The 21,913-nt window shown below is 34.7% G+C and overlaps 1 protein-coding gene across 7 annotated transcripts in view; it reads right to left on the bottom strand.

The window, feature by feature from the left end:
* Window positions 1-524: 524 nt before the first annotated feature.
* GXYLT1 (glucoside xylosyltransferase 1) overlaps window positions 525-21,913 on the bottom strand; it is a 61,795-nt gene continuing 40,406 nt past the window's right edge. For 2 of the 7 annotated variants that reach the window (XM_002823106.6, XM_009247619.4), the window contains 3 exons: window positions 15,205-15,328; window positions 14,738-14,910; window positions 525-5,199 (listed from right to left, as the gene is read on the bottom strand). In XM_002823106.6, coding sequence (XP_002823152.2) covers window positions 5,038-5,199; window positions 14,738-14,910; window positions 15,205-15,328 — 459 coding nt within the window. In that variant the 3' untranslated portion in view covers window positions 525-5,037. Of the gene's footprint in view, window positions 7,388-14,737; window positions 14,911-15,204; window positions 15,329-21,913 lie in introns of all 7 variants that reach the window. The other 5 variants (XM_063712112.1, XM_024257376.3, XM_063712114.1 and 2 more) reach the window with 3 other exon arrangements.

Genomic DNA, 21,913 nt, shown 5'->3' on the forward strand with positions numbered 1-21,913 from the left:
CCACCACACCCAGCCAATTTACTTTTTAATAGAATATACACTGTTGCTTTCTATCTTCATGATTTTTTACAAGAGGCTGCTATAGTGTGCTATGTGTGTAAATATTCAGATCCTGTATATAAACTAATCAAAGGCTCTACATCAGTTCTTAAGTTTGATATTTAAATGTCTGACCAGGGACCCTCCAAATAGTATTCACAGTATTAAAGGTGAGATAAATTTTCATTTCTATTTTTTCCTATCTTTTCAAAGTCCCATTAAACATTTGAAATTATTGGTAGAAATGAGGTAATAAATATTTTCTATTTAAGTTTGACATTGATTTGCAATCCATTTTAAACTGTAACATCCAATATGCTATTCTGTTTTTCTCATGAGTCTTTAATTGCTAGATATTTGAATAACACATTAATTTGTTTTTTAAAAAAAATTTTCTTGTACCATTTTTAGACTTCTGTCTTAAGTTTATATAATTTAGTTTGTAAAACCTAGTTTCATGTTTACTGAATTAAGAAACAACAATATCAGAACAGTTTAGTCAAACTTTAATAGGCAAAAAAGGGTTGCTTTGGCAATGTATAAAAGAATAACTGTTATAATACAAATCTTTATTTAATCTACTTTATTAAATATTAAAATGCAATAAGGCAATTATTGTTTTAAGACACTTGAAATTGCATTTAATAAATGGATAACTGGCCCCACACCTGACATACTGCACCCCTACTTTTCTTCTCTACTCTAAGGAACCAAAGAAATTATTTTAAAAAACAAATCAGTGGTCTTTCTAAAAACATCTCAAAGAGGTTCTGACTACTACTAAGGTATTTATTAAATACAAATATCTGAAAAATAAGACAACCAATAATATCTTTTAAGGTATTTCTGCTGTATTTTGTTCTCTTAAATCTACTCGGTCAGGAAAGTATCCCGACTGAGGAATAAATAGCTGTAATTTATTGCTTAATTTGCCATCCAAGGCTGGGCAGTGATTCCCAAACCTGGCCTCTCATTAGTATCATCTGGGAAAACTGCTACAACACATTCCTGGGCCCCCTTCAGACCTAATGAAGCAGTCTCCTCCACTTCCAACCTCCACTGGGGAATATGTAGTTAGTCTTGCAGTCTAACACTTGGGATGGCTAAAACGATAAAGTTAAAAAGGAAGATACTTGTATTTCCACAGGTCCTAGCTCACAAACTGGGATCCACTAAAAAAAAAAAAAAAAAAAAAAGACATAAAATGTTGAATTGGCACTAAATGATCAGTGAGTAGGGTGATTGGGAAACAACTCTAGTACTAACAAACCAAATACAGCAGGCCCTGCTGCCCCATTCCATGGAAGTCAGCACCTTTCCTGACCCCAGAGAGCCTAGGCAAGCAAACTGATGTAGTGTGAGGGCTACAACTCAAAAAGTAAATGTTTCCACACCATTTCTCTCCATCTCTACTTCTCAATTTTCCATACACTCATTCCATCTTTTCTCTTACTCTGCCCTTTGCCATTCCCATTCTTACTCCTTTCTCTTTCCTCACCCCTTTTCTCACTTCCTCTCTTTTCCTTCTTTTTTGATTTAGTTACCATCATTCTTTCCTTCTCTACTTTCTCTTCCCGAAAAACTCTTCCTTACATAAACAAATTCATACTGGAGATATATGTCAGAAAACATTCAGCCTGAGTAAACTGAACGCTCTGTACAGAAAACAGAACAAAACAGAACTTCAACAGTAACACTGGCGTGGCATAATATAAGCCACGCTGAATGCTTCCAAATCCATTATCTCTTCTGAGTCTCATCTTGTGAGGTTTGAAGGGTACACACTGATTGTACTTAAAAACCTAAGGCACAGAGAAAGTTAAATAACATGCCTGAGTTACTAAGAAGAGAATCCAGATCTAGTTCACAATCTGGTCTTCTTTTCACTATACCAATAACATCTGACTGGAGGCAAGATGAGAGAGCAATGAGTAAGCACTAATGTTATTTCAGGGCCTTAAAACCCTTATATATTATGAACTACTCTTCATTAGAAAAAAGTATGCATTTTCTTAAAGCGTAAATCACAATATATATTTTTAAAGGTTTCCCAAGTTCTTTTCTACTTCATACAAATGAAGTTTGACTGCATTTTAAAGGTATCCCACTTTGGTAATACTGTAGCCCAGAGATAGTTCTGAGGTCAGAATACATAGACTCAAATAATAAATCATGTAATTTATATAAACTGCATAGATACACTATGTTTTATGAAAGACCATTTATATGAAAATGGAATACGTTCTGTAAGTTGTCCATCTATAATTTCACCTCTCACCAACTCCAAGAACTGCATTTCTTTAGAATTCAAAACAATTACCTTGTCTAAAGATAAATTCATAAAATTCATTTAAAAATTATTATACATATTTTGTGATACCTTTAATTTTAGGTAGAAACAGTACCTAAAAGATGGCTTTCACTATAATTCAATTTATGGTAAAATGATCAATTAGGTCAGGTCTAAATAAACCAGATGAAGAATCTTCCAACTGATCCACAATGCAGAGTGTGTGACAGTGTAAATAAGCCACAACATGAGTGAGACCACAGCATACAGTCCAGTTGGATTAAACTGTGACCATGTGCTACACAAGTCCCAATCAACTAAAGCCCATGGGGCTGAGATTCTCCCTTCACTGAGGAAATTTTATCTTATCAAACTTACTAATATAAATTCATATCTTGTCATTAACCCCAAATGCTTCCTCTAATATTTCAAAATCACATTTATAATCCACCAAACGTGCCAAGAATTGTGGTATCCTAACTTCAACTTTCAAGTTGGCAAAATAATTTCCAGTGGTTCCCAAAGTAGCTAACATCAAAGTCGTCTGAGGTGATTGTTAAAAACAAAATCATCATGTGACTTATACTGTGTTGATTCTAACAAACCAACTAGAAGATGGCATATTTGAGATAATCAGGGAAATTTGCTTAAGGACTGGCTATGAGATGAAGCTGAAGGACTGCTGCTGCCTTTGTTAGGTGTGATATCATGGTATCTACCCAAAGTGTTCACAGCAGTGAAATAACACGATGTCTGGGATTTCAAGATACTTAAGCAAAGAAAAAAATGACAAATGAAGCAAACATGGTAAGATAGTGATAAGTGTCAGATCTGGATGTTGAGTACCAATGCACTATTCTAGTTTTGTATAATTTTTAAATTTCTTCATTAAAAACTGTTTTACAGACTCCCTCCTAGACACAGCATGCCAGAATCTCTAAAGGCCTAGCTCAGGAATCTATTCTTAAGCTCCCAACAAGAATCTTATATAGTCAGGCAGGCAATGATCATTATTTGAGGACCATTAGAAATGATCTAATACATACCCTCCAAACTTCACATTTTTAGTATTCTCATTTTCTACTCAGTAAGCTCAATTTCACAGTTTCTTATATCCACCATGGCATTCTGCCAAGGACCTACAACTCGTGTTCTCTAAACCCATCTGTTCTAAGAATGCTGGACTGGTTATCAACTTCTAATGCACCCTGCTTAAACTTTCCTCTCTCAATTTGTCCCTGACTGAACTGCAGACGACAGAACAACTGTACTAACCATCTCTTTCTGCATATTCCATGTCTCCACAGAGGTCACTGTGTCTTCACAAAGCTAACTGCCACAATTTTCACAGGTTATATTTTTCCTTCATGATTTTCCATTTTCTACTTGAGCATTAAAATATCAGGGAGAAAAAGATAACCATATAGATAATCATATTGTTGGTAAAATAAGATATGTGCCCCAGCAGAGTATATGCTAAGTATTCAGAATCTATAGTTATATTAGCTAACAGGTCAAGAATGCCAAAGAAGTAATTTCTCAAGATTTAAAAAAATTAACTGTCTTAGGTGATATTCAAAAAAGGAAGATATGCACATCAACCCAATTAAAACCACATTTTCTACAGCTGGATGTAACAATCTTATTCCAAATCATCCACTTAAGTTGTTTAACTTACTTAAAGTAAGGCTCTAGACATTTGCTTCTTCAAAAGTATCTTGCAAGGCCGTTATGAGGTAGAAGACAAGTTTAAATGGACCACATTTTTCTACTCCATTGTAAGTAAAATTACTACTCACAGGAAGTATATAGCTTTTTGGTCCATCACATTTTCCACCATCATATGAGTATACTCTTAAGGTTCTCACTTTATCATCAGCATAATATACTTTGCTTCCAGAATGCCCAGTAAAGCTGACATTTTTCATTTAAAGTGATTAAAAAAAAAATCCCCAAATATCTATTTAACAATCTTAGATCTGAGTTTTGGCAAGACAGTTTAATGCATACAAAATGAAACACTACATTTCTCACTCTCTCTCACACACACACAAACACGCACACAAGGATTAAAACCCCAAAGTTTTCAGTATTTTTCCTCTACCTTACACAGCTCAATTTTTAACATGCAGCTTACTTGTAATCTAAAAATAATTTTAAACATGATTGTCATAAAAATATTTTAAAACAGAGATGAAATGTATAAAGGCACACATAGATTGTCAATGGTTACATCAGTTACATCACATTTCTTTAGACACAGAACTGTTTCTGCTCCTGTAAACAAACTTTTTTCTCACACATTTAAAGTGAGGTTAGTGCTGACATAAAATTATTGCTCTACTCACAGTCTTGAGTGTTTGCACTGTTTGAGGTACATTTCTCCATCTACACACCCCTACCACTCTTGAGAGTATGAGTCAACAGAAGTCTGCAGGTTAAAACCATTCAATAATATTTTCACCAATACTGGAATGATAGCAAGTAACATTACAAAACATCAGTGATAAAAAATGTTTCATTGTTGAGGCCCAAGATTTTAACTTATTCTTCATTACCTGAAAATACTGCTTATTTAACTTCTTTAGGAAAAAAACATTATTCTGGAGATGAGTAACTCCTTCCTGAATACTTCATCCAAGACGATTCCTTCACACTTATCCTCTGATTCTTTGTTTTCATCCATTTGATTTAGCAGTCATCAAGAATCACTTTTCCTTTGGTGATCTGGCATAACGATCTCTTACACTTTTTGCTAGTTGTTTGATAAATATTTTGTAAATTTTTCCACAGTATGTATGCACTGTTTTTTGTAGTTCCAGTTCTAAAGGTTTTAATAAGGAACGGATGTTGTCATCTTCAAAAGAACACTAGAGAAAGAAAATTTTAAAAAATAAAAACTTTAAAAGGCAAAGGTACATATATAAATTCAATTATTTTCCAAACTTCTTCAATCAGTTTAATATGAACGATCTCCATTTAACGTCTCACAGAAATTAGATGTTTAACAAATATTTTCAATAAATTAAACAGAACTATTATCTCCAATTAAAGAAAGACAGCCATGGTAAATCTCCGGGGGAATCCTGGAGAACATGTGCAAGGGAAGAGAAGACTGAAATACTGGTTAAGAAGACAACCAAAAGTATCTGGGCGAAACTACAAGTATCTGGGTGAAACTAATAAAAGGTGGATTGGCTAAAAGAAGAGCTTTACTACACACCACACCCACGTCCCACCTTTTAAAAACCACTCTGGCAATACTACTGCTGAGGCTGGAATGGAAGGAAATGAAGTAAAGGCATATGGTGGGAGGAATGCAAGATGATAACATAGTTCAGCATTTCCCACAGAACCCTAACTGCACAAAAGGATCCCAACAATAAACACATTTGAAAACTGCTAAATATAAGGCACTCTTCATGGGGATTCAGACTAGCACAGGAAAAAGTCTAAAAAGTAAAACAGAAAATAAATCTGTTGAGTGTTGTCTGACCTGTTTGTCCCAAGATATATTTTTGGCTAGAGTCCTTCTTTTACTATAAAATATATTAATATCGAGAAATATATTTTGGAAAAGGCTGTGGTAGTAAAGTGGAAATAATATGTAATTTTTGTATTTTCAACCAGGTATTTTGTGATTTAGTATTTTCAACTAGGTGTATTTTCAATTAGAAAGATGGATGGGGCTTAAAAGTAGAACATTTTATATGGAAGTTGAAGTTGGTGAAAAATGCAAAATCACAAAGGAAATTCAGAACCAGAAATCTCCCAGGTTATCCCTGAGGTTCACTAGCACGTTGAGGGAGAGGAAATGAAAGCACACTTAGTGAGTCTGCAGGAAGCTGCAGTCAATCTACAGAGAAGAGGATGAACTTGGATGTTTGTTTAAAACATGGGTTTTGTCACCGTAGAGATGCAAAGAGATCCTAAACTTTGGTATCTTTTGAGCAAAAAAACTGTAAGCATTAACTGCATAAAACCATCACCCTTGGAGTGATTTTTAAAAATCAATCACTCAAGATAAACGTCTAAAATTGTTTTGAAGATAAAAGTTTTAAAAACAGGCGGGGAAACGTAGCCAGGAACAATGTAATAAAAATAACAATAGCACACAGAGTGCTTGCTACCTACATGCCAAGCACCATTCTAAGAGTTGTATATGACTGCATGTTCTCACTCATAGGTGGGAACTGAACAATGAGAACACATGGACACAGAAAGGGGAACATCACACACCGGGGACTGTTGTGGGGTGGGGGGAGGGGGGAGGAAGGACAGCATTAGGAGATACACCTAATGTAAATGACGAGTTAATGGGTGCAGCACACCAACATGGCACATGTATACATATGTAACAAACCTGCACGTTGTGCACATGTACCCTAGAACTTAAAGTATAATAAAATACATATATATATAAGAGTTGTATATGTATTAACACATTTAAGTCCCACAATAACTTTATAATATAGGTAATACTATCTCCATCTGACAATGAAACAACTAAGGCAAGGAGAGAGGATTTTATCACAGTTATAAATGCAGTAAGTGGTTAAGCCAGGATTCTGTCCCAACAGTCTAGCTCCAAAAGTCCACGCACTTAATTAACCACCAGACAGCACTACTTATCCAAACATTAAGCAAACAACACCATGCTAAGTCAGTTCAAAAATCCTGTTGAAGGACGAAGCTCAATGAATGGTGGAAATCTGGGGAAAGTGCTGTATTGTAAATAGATACACAAATTTGTTTGGGGTTAAAAGTGTAGCCAGGTTGAAGAAGCTAAATTTCATCAAGTAATACTGTCAAGAAATACTTCAATGTGCACAAAAAAACACTTGAACAACTGGTTGAGTAGTGGAAAATTATGGGAAGCCCAAACTACTGTGATCATTATTTTTACTATATGACAATAAAATGAAAACACCATGAAAGCATTTAAGAACAGAGGAAGACTATTGATTCCCAGGAGTATGTAGTACTCGAGATTAAGTTTCTTTGTTTTCATGTGATTTAAATCCCAGTGTTTGTGGTTAAAAGATGTTTTCTTCTTCACTGGAAAAAAAAAAAAAAAGGCCATTTGATGAATATTTTCTTAAATAAAAACAGTGTCTCATTAGTTAGACCTCTTTCTGTCCATCATATGAAAAAAGCAATTTGACCTTTAAGGAAGAAGATAAATTTCCAAAATTTCCACCTATATAAATATAGCCTAAAGACACTGCATTCTGCCATTTATATAATCTGCAGTGCCTGCATATTTGTGCAGTACATAACCTACATCTAGGTGTCCCTTTCCCAGAGGCCACACATGCCCTTACCTGACTCCAGACCTCTTTTCATACTATATACTATGCCTGACTTGTCCTTACCTTTTCTTCTCTGCCTGGTACTCATCATCCTTACAGCTTAGTTCAAATGTCAGCTCCTCTGAGAAGCCTTTCCATGTACAGTCAATCATTCCCTCTTTTCACTGGCACAGGACCCAGTACACTGATTTTTAGGAAGCTCGTGCTTTATACTGTCAGTTGAACGACATGAAATAGTGAGGCTGTGATGACCATAATTAGGCATTTAGAGGTATTTTCAAAGAATAGTACATCTTTGGAAAATATAGGAGAATGGCAGTTCAATCCAACAAATCCTAAGTGTTAACTACATGCAAGTCAGTACTATGGGAAGGAAAACATTCAAGACTGCTTTGAAGAGATAGTTATGCAAATATAAGCAAGGTATAAAGTAAATCAAAGTTAACACAAAACATCAAGAAATATAATTCAGAATGAAATGCATGATGCAGAAAATACCTTATAGAGCCATAAAATGTTTTGTTCTGATTTTGAATTTGCAATTTTTAAACAATATTTTTATTCACTCAACAACTAGTATTTAACAAATATGCATGGACTATAAAAACAGATTTGCTGGTAGACATAGCCATGAATTCACACTTTAAAGATGGTTCACATCCTTTATAATTCATACTGTTCACTGCATTCCATGGCTATGACTAAGCCTCTGTCTGAAACTTGCATAAATATTCTTGTCTGAATACAATTCTTTTAAAAATTACACTTCTTACTGAATTATAGATTAGGAAATATAAAAACACTAAGCAGGAGCACCATAAAAGACAGATTAACTTCATTAAGTTGAAAAATGAATAGATGTAAGCTGTAGTTAACACAGACCCAAAACAAACACAAAAGATAATTAATCATCTGAAATCCTTTTAAAAACAAGATTTCTTTTTAAAAAATCAAGTGTAATTAATCAATTTAAAACTATCACTCGGATTTTTAAAGGTACACACTTATAAACCAAAGAAAAGATCAAATAAAACCAGGGAAATTTAATTCTCTAATAGTTATTTTTTTTAATACTCAAAGGAAACAAAGGAATCTCATTTTTATAGGAATGCATTTCTTTTCTATCCTGCAGTCTCAGAACCCCACAAGCACTTTTCTTCATTTTTATCACCTTCTGACAACCCATAATAAAGCATTATTAAAATACAGTATTAATTTCTGAAAAGCATACAAAGCCTGCTACATTAAAATGAACATCAACACTAAATTTTATAATTCATCAGTGAGTATAGTCATACCATGATAAACTGATTGTTTAGAAGCTGTATCTGTCAAGTTTATAGGACAAGAAACTTAGCTAATAATACACTAAAACTGTAGCCTACAATGCTGTTAGCATTTTGTCTACCACCAAGTTTAAGAAACAGATTTCTGGGAGACAACTTTAATTCCTTTTCATGGCAGATCATCACCTTAACATGGCATACCACCTCCACATCCACTTCATTTCGGCCCCTGCTGACTTTCATCCATCACTCCAGTCACACTGAACAGATGGATGCCTGATCTCTCCGTGGATCTTTTCACAGCCTCTGAACCTTTTTCTCAGGCAGTTGTCAGCCCAGACTGCCTCCACCCACCTGGAAAACTCTTACTCATTCTTCAGGGCCCACTTCAAAAGCCTCCTCTTCAAAGAGGCATTCCCTGGCCCTTCAAGGCAAAACTGAGACACTCTTTCACAGTTCTACAACAATCTCTGTCACCATGGATTATAGTGAAGTGTTTTCATTCTCACTGCTATTGACGGGGCTACATAGACCAGAGGATTTCAGTCACTAACAAATAATGAGAACCCAGTAAACGGGGGTCATCAGCTTTTCTCCTGACCCCCACATTTAAACCAAAGTAGCACTCCTATTATTTGCTTTGTTTCCACCCATGTAAGATTAAACAGTGTAGCAGAAGAGACAGCATATCTAAATAAGAATTGAGTGATCACATGTATTAATACTTCTTTCTTAGTAGCAGTGAAATAGCTAACATGGATAGTGATACAGCTTGTTAAGTAACAGCATAAATCCAAACCTCCCCTGGATTTGCCCCAAGTCTTGGTCCTTAACATTCACAGAGATCTGGTTCATGCATCCACCTAGAGGTATATGAAGTATTAATCATGTCCCCCATCAATCCACCCCAATTACATAAAAGGGGACTAATAAGAACAAGAAGAAAAGAGAAAACAGACAATTAGGGGATGGGGGAGAGAAGGGCAGTATAATTTTTTTCCAAACTCATTATAAAGCAAATGCTTAAAAGACAAAACTTTGTTTACAAAAGTAACAAAAAGACAATACTTAAGCATAAACTTAAGTTATATTCAAAACCTGTAGCAAAAAAAAACTGTAAAGCAGGGGAGCCCAATCTTTTGGCTTCCCTAGGCCACATTGAAAGAATTGTCTTCGACCACACATAAAATACACTAAAGCTAACAATAATGAGCTAAGAAAAAAAAAAATCACAAAATAAATGTCATAATGTTTTAAGAAACTTTATGAACTTGTGTTGGGCCACATTCAAAGTCATCCTGGGTTGCACGTGGCCCACTGGCCACAGGTTGGACAGGCTTGCTATAAAACATTCCTAAAAGACAAATGTAAAGACAGCTCTTGTTCTTGGTTAGGATGTCTCAACACCATCAAAACGTTAGCAGTCCCTAAGTTAATATACGAAGCTAATATACTCCTAATAAAAATACCAATTTTTTTGAGACGAAGTTTCACTCTTTTTGCCCAGGCTGTAGTGCAATGGAGCGATCTTGGCTCACTGAAACCTCCACATCCCAGGTTCAAGCAATTCTCCTGTCTCAGCCTCCCGAGTAGCTGGGATTACAGGCACGTGCCACAATGCCCGGCTAATTTTTGTATTTTTAGTAGAGACGGGGTTTCACCACTTTGGCGGCCAGGCTGGTCTCAAACTCCCGACCTCAGGTGATCCACCCGCCTCAGCCTCCCAAAGTGCTGGGATTATAGGCGTGAGCCGCTGTGCCCGGCCTAAAAATACCAACAAGTTTTTAACTTTTTAATGGAGTTGATACTTATGGAAACATAAATATACAATAGCTAGGAAAACACTGAGAAAAACAGGCTATAAAGACATAGTAGCCCCATCAGATATTAAAACACAGCAAAGCGCCTTTATAATTAAAATAGTGTGGTATTAGTGTACAAATGAACTGACCAGTGGAACAAAACAGAAAATTCAGAAATTACAAATGGAATTTATGATAATGTCAGTATCTCAAATCTTCTGTTTAAAGACAGCCTTTTAATTTATTTTATTTTTTAGAGACAAAGTCTCACTGTGTTGCCCAGGCTGGTCTCAAACTGCTGGGCTGAAGGAGTTGCCTGAGCTGGTCTTGAATTCCTGAGCTTGCCCACCTTGGCTTCCCAAAGTGCTAGGATTACAGATATGAGCCACTGCGCCCAGACAAAGATAGATTCTTAAGTAAATGGTGTAGAGACAAAAGGACAGCCATTTGGAAAAGAGTCAAATAGTATCTATTCCTCACCCAATACAAAAGAGTAAATAAATTCCAAACACAGCAAAGGTCTGAATGTAATAAATGAAACTGCATATGGGTGAATTATCCTATAACTTGTTCTGTAACCCAAGTGTAGACTGGAAAAAGCTTGCTGATTACGACTTTAGAAAAAAAAAAAGGGGGGTGTTAGGCTAGGTGTGGTGGGTTATCCTGGTAATCCCAGCACTTTGGGAGGCCAAGGATTGCTTGAGCCCAGGAATTCAAGACTAGCCTGAGCAACATGGCAAAACCTCATCTCTACAAAAAATACAAAAATTAGCCAAGCCTGGTGACATGCACCTGTAGTCCCAGATATTTGGGAGGCTGTGGGAGGATCAACTGAACCCAGAAGGTCGACGCTGCAGTAAGCTGTGATCGCACTACTGCACTCCAGCCTGGGTGACAGAGCATAACCCTGCCTCAAAAAAAAAAAAAAAAAAAAAAAAAAAAAGGTGAGGCTGGGCTTGATGGCTCATGTCTGTAATCTCAGCCACTATGGAGGCTGACGCTGGCAGACTGCTTCAGCTCGGTAATACAAGACCAGCCTGAGAAACACAGCAACATCCCCATCTCCATAAAAAATACATAAGTTAGCTGAGTGTGGTGGCACGTGACTGTAGTACCAGCTACTTAGGAGGCTGAGGTGGGAGGATCGCTTGAGTCCAGGGGGCAGGGGTTACAATGAGTCAAGACTGTGCCACTGCACTCCAGCCTGGGTGACAGAGCAAGACCCAGCTGTGAAAAAAAAAAAAACTGATAAACTTATTACATGAAAAACATTATACAAACTGAATGGCATCAAATACCATAAATAAGTCAAATTGGTAGAAAAATATTCACAATGTATATCACAGGAAAAGTACTAATATTCCTAACATACAAAGAACTTTTAACAATTAAAGGGAGGAGAGGGCGAGAAAGCCCAAACGCCCTCATGGTAATAATGATGGTTGTACAATTCTGCAAACATGCTAAAAGCTACTGAATTATATATTTGAAATGGGTGAACTCTGTGGTATATAAATTATGTTTCATTAGTTATTTTTTAAAAACTTATAGAAGAATAGGTGAAATATTTAAAAGAAAATTCACCCCCCAAAAAGATATAAAAATATTTCATAAATATATAAAAAGATTAAACTTCACTCATAAGAGAAATGCAAATTAAAACTACACTAAGATACCATTTCTCACCCATCAGAATGACAAAATTTTAAAAGCTTGATACTATACTCTGTTGACGAGGATGTGGGGAACAGACTGTCTCACAAATCATTGGCAGGAATACAAACAATCCCTATGGAGGAACACAGGTAATAATTTCAATCCAATAATCCCACTTCTAGGAATTTACCATGAAGATTCACCTTCCAACAATACAAATATATATATATGACACAGCTAACTGTACATTGCTGCATTATTTATAATTCAAGCTATTGGAAACTACCAGAATGTCCAAACATAGAGAATGGTTGAATAAACTCTGGTACATACATAAAATAAAGTACCGTACAGTTTAAAAAAAAAATGAGGAAAATATCTCCAGAATATTTTAAATATAAAAAGCAAAGAATGAATGAAGATATACACTAAGCTACCTTTTGTGTAAGAAAATGGAAATTACAAAACATACATACATCTGCTCATCTTATTAAAAACACAGGAAGGATAAACCAGAAAACAATGAAATTAGTACCCGATAGAGGTAGGGGGCAGTTAGGATGAACGGGCTAAGATAACAGGTTACATCTGAGTAAACCCTTATGTAATTCTGACTTTGTGAAGTATATTAATATCCCCCTATCAAAAAATGCAATTATATCAACAAAGATAGTGGAAAAAAACTAAAACTGAAAGCATACGGAAACGAATGAATCCAAATGTATTTCAAATGAATAAAATAATCACACTGAAAGATCAGAAAAAAAGAACTAATCCAAGTAACTTCTGAATACAGTATTGAGTACACACCCTTGTCTGGGAGCAGGGGAGAGGAAGAGGAATGACTGAAAACAAATCCTAAGCCATTTTTAGTAAGCTGGTTTGGGGGTGGAGACAATGGTATGAATGGAACATTTCTGAAATTATTTTAAATGATTGTAGGATTAAGCAAATGACAAAATGTGTTGATGACAGAAGTCAGGATTCTAACTGTGGAAGAAAGGAGATATAATATAGAGTAGAAGCAAGGAAGAGCCTTGGAAGAATGGCATGGAATTAGAGAATCAGATGTGAACACATTAACATCACGTGTGCACGCTTATACTTCCTAGCTCTGCCACTGAAAAAGCTCAGAAGCAATGAGATCCTGGTAGCAATAAACATGCCTAATATCCAGAGCCTACTAAAGGGAACCAGAGCTCCTTTGACAGATGACTAATTTCAACAGTAGGACAGGGAAAGTATAAAATAAACCTGGAATATTTTGTTGGAACAGAAAATAAAAGAGGTACTCAAAAAAAGTGATGAGGACATGTCAAAGGGGCACAAGGTAGCCAGTGGGGCTCCCAATGGCCATATCTGGAAGAACTTTAGCATCAACATAATCAGAAGGAAATAATGAATTATAAATCATTGGAGGAAAATAAGTATCAAAGGGTTCATACTGATTATATAAACATCAATATATGTGCAAAAGGGAGGGATCTTCCTTATAGATGCATGCCAAGTGTCAAATGATGTGGAAGGAGTGCTATTGTTGAACAAACATCAATTTGCAAATAACATGGTGAAGATTGTTTTGGGCAAGAACCAACGATAGATGCTAAATCTTGTAGGAAAATTTTAATGAGAAGCAGAGTGTTTACATGATTTTAAAAGGTTCTCCCCATAGGCTGCTTGTAAGAGGAAAAATAACTACACTGTGGAGAAAATAAACGACATTTTGACTGACTGATCAAAATCAACAACACCAGTGAGGGGCAGACAAAGGGGACTATGACTATGAGGGCCTGAGAAGGACACATCACCACCTATACAGAATTCTGAGCAGGCATGTATATCCTGAACCTAATCGTAAGGAAACATTAGACAGGCCAAAATGAAGAACATTCTAGTAAAAAACGGGATGAAGAGGCGCTATTGTCCAAATACGCCAATATCATATAAGACAAAGACTGAGAAACTGTTCTAGATCAAAAGAGAGTAAAGCCATATGGATGGCAGATTAATGTATTCCACCAGTATTAAATTTTCTAGCTTGACATATGTACTGTGGTTAATGAGAGTGTCCTTATTCTCAGTTTTAAAAAAAAACTGAAGTTTTTAGGGGTAAAAGAACTTAATGTATGCAACTTACAATCAAATGTAAGTTGAGTTTTCTGAAAAAACTACATTGTTTTCAGGAAAAAAAAATGTAGAGAGAAAACCAATGACAAAGCAAATAAGGCAAAATGTTAATAACAGATGAGGCTGAGTGTGTGTAAAAATTCTTTGTACTATTTTTGTAAACTAACCATTAGCTTGAAAGTATTTTCAAACAAAAAGTTAAAAAAAAGAAAAGGCAAATCTTACATTTCTCAGTGCTTCATAAACAGCTCTAAATGCTGGTTGCTTATCGTCATGGTAAACACCTCTGTTCCCATGAAGAATAAAGATTCCTTCTTCTTCTGCTTCTTGGCAATTGCTTCCATATATACAGTGATCTGGTCGATAATTCCATTGACATGGAAAAACAAAAAGGCTTTCTACATAAAGAAAAGACCAAACAATGAAGCAAATACCCCTAATTCCACAGATGTAACATTATGTAAAACTTTCAGTTAAAAAATACAGCTCTTACAAGTAAGAATTAATGAAAAATGTTTGGCATTTAGATCTCTTCCAATTAAAGCAAAATTCTAGAAAAGTTTTACTCTGTCTTAAACATAAATAACAATAATCATTAATATAAGACAGAATCAGATAAGTGCATGTTTTCCTTTTTCACTAAGTATTATCTGTGATTTTTTAATGCAAATAAAAGGAATTTAAATAATTACCTGGATTATGAAAAAACATGATATTCAATAAATCTTGATCACCCCATGTGATGTTTAGTTTGTATTTTTTAAGCAATGGCATAAGTATATCTCCCCATTGTAGTCGTACAGTTGTCATATCATTCTGTTGATAAAAACATTCAAAAGATCTTCAGACTTTAAGGCTTAAAATGGCAGCATGATGACAGTTCCTCATTCTTCCCACAGCAACCATTACAAATCCACAAAGAGAAATGCAAACTCCTCACAATATCAAGTGACATTTCTAACCCTAAATGTGAGAAGGGCTGTACAGTAAAAGAGAAGATAACAAAAGAAAGTTGTATCTGGCAGTGATAAAACTAGTAAGTTAGGAAAGAAAGCAAAAGTAACTGTGTCCTTATCTTAAAATGAAGATAGTTTTGGTACCTATGTCTGTGCCTACGTCAGAGTTGTTGATGATTAAAATTGTTAATATATAAATTTAAAGTGCTTGGAATAGCACCTGACACGTGGTAAATATTCAGTGTTAGCTATTATTTTTTACCATGATGGCTATTATTCTCAGATTGATTTGCTTAACTTCTACAATTGGCAGTTCAAATACAGCATTTTGAAATTGATAAATCAAATTAAAAAATGCATACACAACTAAAGTTAAACACTAAAACACAATATGATTGACAAAAATCAAGGCTGCAGAGGGAGTGGGGAAGATCAACAAAGAAGTAGAAATTTATGAGTTTTGTGTCTACTGGTAGGAAAAAATTCTCACAGAGAATTGGCCTTTTTATGATGGATTTTCCTATCCAAAAACAGTATGTCTTTCTACTTATTTAAGTGTTCATTTATCTTATTAAATTTAAAATATATATATAAAATATATGTGTGTGTATATATATGTATATATCCTGCCAATTTCTTTCAAGTTTGTTCCTATGTATGCTATTTCTTTTGAGGGTTTTCCATTTTATATTCTAAAAGGTTGCTATTTGTACATTAGAAAACGCAAGCAAAGAATTCTGTAAAGAGGCACCATGAATGACATATAAAGTCAAAGAAGATTTGCTGAGGAAAATAACTGGGTCCAGTCTAGCAGATGTATGCAGTCCCAAAAACTCTCACCGTTCCAGAGGGAGGCAACTTAGGACTGGCATCTTTGGCAATATTAAGACTGTACTCCAAGAAAGAGACCCTAGTCTCCTGATGCCTCTCATACTACTGAAGAGCTGACAGATTCACCCAACCCATTTTAACAACTGTAACCTTTGCTACCAGAATTACAACCCTGCTAGCAAAAGTATTTTCCTATTCTTGGATATCAACTAATTGGCATATCAACACTGTTTTCAGGAGGAGACCATACTAGGCTACTTGAGAAAGAACCCCTGGAGTCAGCCAGCACAGTAAATGGTTTGACTCTCCTTTTAAAAGCAGCAATTTCTGTATTTTAATTTTCAACTCAGCCAAATTAACTATATATCCTTAATGTTTATAGTAGTTTTAATAGGTTGAGGTTTTCCAGGGATATAAATATGTCACGCAAATAATAATTTTACATCCTATCTAATTTTTATACCTATTTCTTTCATTTGTCTAATATGGGGGCTTGTTATTCCTCCATGCTGAGAACCACTATTCAAATATTAATTAATAGTTATGATGTCAGGCACAGCGGCTCACGCCTGTAATCCCGGCACTTTGGGAGGCCGAGGCAGGCTGATCAGTTGAGTTCAGGAGCTCAAGACAAGCCTGGGCAACATGGTGAAACCCTGTACCAAAAGTACAAAAAACTAGTCACGCGTGGTGGTACACGCCTGTGGTCCCAGCTACTTGGAAGGCTGAGGTGGGCGGATCACTCGAGCCTGGGAGGCGGAGGTTTGCAGTGAGCCAAGATCGTGCCACTGCACTCCGGCATGGGTAACAGAATGAGACCCTGTCTCAAAAAAAAAAAAAAAAAAAGTTATGGTAATATTAATAGATATCCTTATCTTCATTTTAACTGGAAAACTCCTACTGTTTAGCCATTAAGCACAATGCTGCCTTTTGAAATGAGATAAAAATATAATACTAATAATCAATTTATATTTTATGCTTTTTTAAAATAAAAAAGATACTGAATTTAGTGCTTTTTCAGATACTGAATGTAATGCTTTTTTCTTAATGCTCAAAACTTGTTATTTGAAAACCCAAAGTTAAATACTTAAGGAAGCAAGTAACTGAGTCCAATGAGAACCTGGTGTTGGAAGGGGTAGAAGTGAATAACGGGCCTTTTAGATCTGTGTGACTCGGGGACTATCCAGAGTAAAATAAAAACCAGTATTCTTCATAGTGCAGTTCGCATAGTGTGCTACTATGTAAATTTTTTCTATGTCTTCAATAAGATTATGTAATTAAGTATAGAAATTAAGAGTAAGATTTAGAAACTTTTACAGCAAGTTAATAGTTTTCTGTCTACTTAATATACTTCTCTAGTAATCTCTCTTTTACAAAAGTATTGGCTCATAACATACTGAAAATTTTTTAAAAATTAATCTTTTGCCATAGTTTGAGAAACACTGTTATAAGTCATTTCATAATTTATATTAAATTCAGTGACGATATAAACAATCTATCCTTTAAAAAAGAGAAGGCCAGAATTCATGAAAAAAAAATCCACATACTTAAACTGATCTGCTACAATTGCATTATTATCCTTGTGTGAAATTTCTTAGAACACAGTAAATAGTACTTATAATCAGAATTTTTTTTAATCTGGAAAATGACTAAAACAAGTTTAACTTAAGGAAACAATTTGAAAAGATAACTCTTAGAAATAAGTCATTGAGTATGTTAAGGAAATATTCTTAGGATCTGAAAAGAAAAATATCAATTACACAAGGACAAAAACCAGCAACACTTTCAACAGACGGAACTGGTGGAGCCCTTGTACAACACCATGATGAAGTCTTCACGTGATTCTATCTATTCAAATATACACAGAAATACAGATACATATTTAAATTTTAAAAACCAATATAAATCAAATATATATATTTGAATATATATCTTACAAGAAATGTACCTATTCAAAGAACATCAATGAAATACAAAATTAAGAGTTCAGTGCAGTCTTAGGAAAAAAATAAAAAGGGAAAAAAACCTTAAAGAAAAAAGTCCTATTAGAAAACTATTTGGAAAAGAAGTGATAACGCTAGTATTATTTGCTAATGATATAACCTAGATTATCCAAGACAATCAATGAAAAGCTATGAGAAATGAGTTTAACAAAGAGGCATTACATATAAAAGGAGTTCAAGTCAATAAGAAAGAGAAAACCAAGAAGTGGGCAAAGGATATGGGCAAGCAGCCATTCACAAAAGAAGAAACAGAAATGGCTACAAATTATAAGAAAAGATTTTTAACCACACCGGTAGTATAGTAAAGAAAATACAAATTTTAAAATATATTTTCAGCCATACAACTACATATCCATACTGGGTACACACAAAAAAAGAAAATAAAATCATCCATTCTCCACATCATACACACATTAAAAATGTGATTATGTGTAATGACATAGAAGTCAGTCAACTATATATTTACTAAATGAAAAAAGCTGAAGATGTATAAAAGAATCCTATATCTAAATGCTAATGCACACGTATGCTTGTTTCAAAATACTTTTTTTTTTTTTTTTGAGACAGAGTCTCGCTCTGTTGCTCAGGCTGGAGTGCAGTGGCGCAATCTTGGCTCACTGCAACCTCCACCTTCTGGGTTCAAGTGATTCTTATGCCTCAGGTTCCCGAGTAGCTGGAGTTACAGGCACCTGCCTGGTAATTTTTGTATTTTTAGTAGAGATGGGGTTTTACCATATTAGCCAGGCTGGTCTAGGACTCCTGACCTCAAGTGATCCACCTGCCTCCGCCTCCCAAAGTGCTGGGATTACAGGCATGAGCCACTGCACCCAGCCTCAAAATGCACTTTTTAAAAGGTCCAAAGAACACATAGCCAAGTTTATAGTGTCACTCTGGGTGGAGGCATGAAAGTGTGGAGAGATATGTCAAGGGGAGACTTGTCTTTTTATTCTACATACAATTAATTTTTTGAATCTTTATAAGCACAATTTAGTTTCGTAACATTTAAAACAGAAAACTGTAGTTCTAATTTTACAAAATTTAGCAAACCTATGACCGAATACATGTATGTTACATCAAGATCAATTAGTTTCATTTTTTAAATTAAGCATGCTTTGAAAATGCATGGACTGTCATTATCAGCCTGTCCTATATATACATATAAAATTAAAGAGCATTCACATTATGCTCCAACAAAAAAGTGGGAACTCATCAATTCCCAAAGATTAGTTACTTCACTTTAAAAAGTTCTACCCCTTTGGCAAGATGTTCGTTGTTGTTATTCTGCTCTCATAAGCTATGTACTAACACAAGAAAACTCTTCTATCACATACATCTTACAAATATGTAAAAGCATTGTATCTACTTCATACAAAGTGTTCCCTTTTCCAGTATTTTTCAATTCATTAACGGCCTAGTTTCTAAAACCTTCATCTGACTCTCCTTTGCTAGCAATTATCTATCAAGTTGCTACTTTATGTCAGACACCATGCTAAATATTCTTAATATAAAGCTGTATAAAAGACACATCCTGCCCTCAGTACGTGGAGCAAACAGACAAAAAAAAACTTTACAAAGTAATACATAGAAAGCTGAAAAGAGCAGAGTAAACAAACAAAGAAAAAATTCCCACCAATTTATACTCTTTGGTTTTTCTCTAATAAACAGGAAAAGGTTAAGAAATACAGTAATACATTTTTTTAGGAGAGAAAATAAATACCCTAACAGGGATTCAACACTGCAAATATGATACTGCAAAATAGAATGTAATCATTTAACCAATGTTGTTCATTATCTAACAAATATACAATTATGAGATTAAAAATTATGATTTTTAAAAAGAATTAAATATTTAATATTTATTTAATTTAATTATTTAATTTATTTAACTAAAATATTTATTTAATTTAATAATTATTTCATTAAATTAAATATTTAATTAATTATTTCATTATTAAATTATTTGAATTTAAATTTTTAAATTTTTTTTTTCTTTTGAGACAGAGTCTCACTCACATTGTCACTCTGTAGCTCAGGCTGAAGTGCAGTGGCCCAATATCAGCTCACTGCAACCTCTGCCTCCCTGGTTCAAGCCATTCTGTCTCAGTCTCCCAAGTAGCTGGGAATACAGGCATGCACCACCATGCACAGCTCATTTTTTCTATTTCTAGTAGAGATGGGGTTTCACTGTGTTGGTCAGACTGGTCTCACACTCCTGGCCTCAAGTGATCTGCCCAAAGTCGTGGAATTACAGGCGTGAGCCACCACACCTGGCCCTATTTTAACTTTTTAATATACATAACTATAATACATCAGGTTTGAAATGGTGGTAAGAACCAGATGACAGCAAGGCAAATAAATAAACTATGACCTTTGTCCTAAATTTTTATTGTGGCTGTACATGGGTTAAGAACCATGAAGCAACAGTCATGGATCTGTATAAAACAGTTTGGAAAGCGATTATAAGTAACTCAGTTATATTGCTAAATTTCTAAAATTTAAGATCTGTGCTAGAAACCGTAAAACTGGTAGGAAAAACCAAGACAATGTTTGCTATAGATACAGAGATCAAGAAAAATAAAAATATACGAGAAAAGGAATTAACAATCAATAAATTTTGTAGGACCATCTCGACAATCCTACGTATAATAAAATGTTTGAAAACAAAGCAAATCTGAGTATGTTCCCAAGGAGCAAGAACAGGGTTGTTTGTAACATAGGAATAGTAGGTATGAAGTAAATTATACCTGCCAAATTAATGTACAACCAATCATCTTGTGTTTTTTTTCACAGTCATTAATGTGCAGAAGAAAAAAAAGTTTGAAAGTTTAGAAATTATTCCAACTCCCATAACTACATCTCTAGGTAGCTTAGAACATGTCACAGAAAAAAAAAAGGGAAAGGGAGAAACTATTAAAGTATTTATGAATGATATTTAAATAAGTAATAGGTAAATTAAAAACAGTAAATCTGGCCAAGCACAGTGGCTCACACCTATAAACCCAGCACTTTGGGGGTTTGAGGTGGGAGGATCACTTGAGGCCAGGAGTTCAAGACCAGCCTGGGCAACTCTTTTTCTATAGAGACTGTTCTCTACAAAAAAGTAAAATAAGAACAAAATAATTTTAAAAACAATGGATTTGAACTATTAGCTATTTTTAAGTTGTAATCAAATGGTGTTATATTATCTCTATAGTTCTCTGCAACACTAAACTTCTATTAATTTCATAAATTTCAAATGCAGTTATTGAGAAGTCACATTATTTTTTTGCAGATAATCTTACAGCACCATCTTCTGGTATAAGATCACTGTGCACAGTCTAACAATCAGAAAATAACAATCATGTTACTATCCTCGTTTTATTATATTTAGTAAAACTTTACAGTACATGAAATTTAAAAATTCAAGACAGAATAACAAACTTGGTAACCAAAGAGAGATGTTCTCTGTTAAACAAGAGCAGAGGTTACCTAACACTGGGCTTATTAATGCAATCAGTTGTGGGAGACAAAACTAAATTTAAATCAGAATTTTAAAAAGATTCAGAAAAGGGAAGGCTAAAAAAAAAAGTAAGTTTACATCTTAAACTAAGTTTAAGATCAACAGAATAGAC

This window comes from Pongo abelii, chromosome 10, assembly GCF_028885655.2.
Source record: "Pongo abelii isolate AG06213 chromosome 10, NHGRI_mPonAbe1-v2.0_pri, whole genome shotgun sequence".
NCBI lineage: Eukaryota > Metazoa > Chordata > Mammalia > Primates > Hominidae > Pongo > Pongo abelii.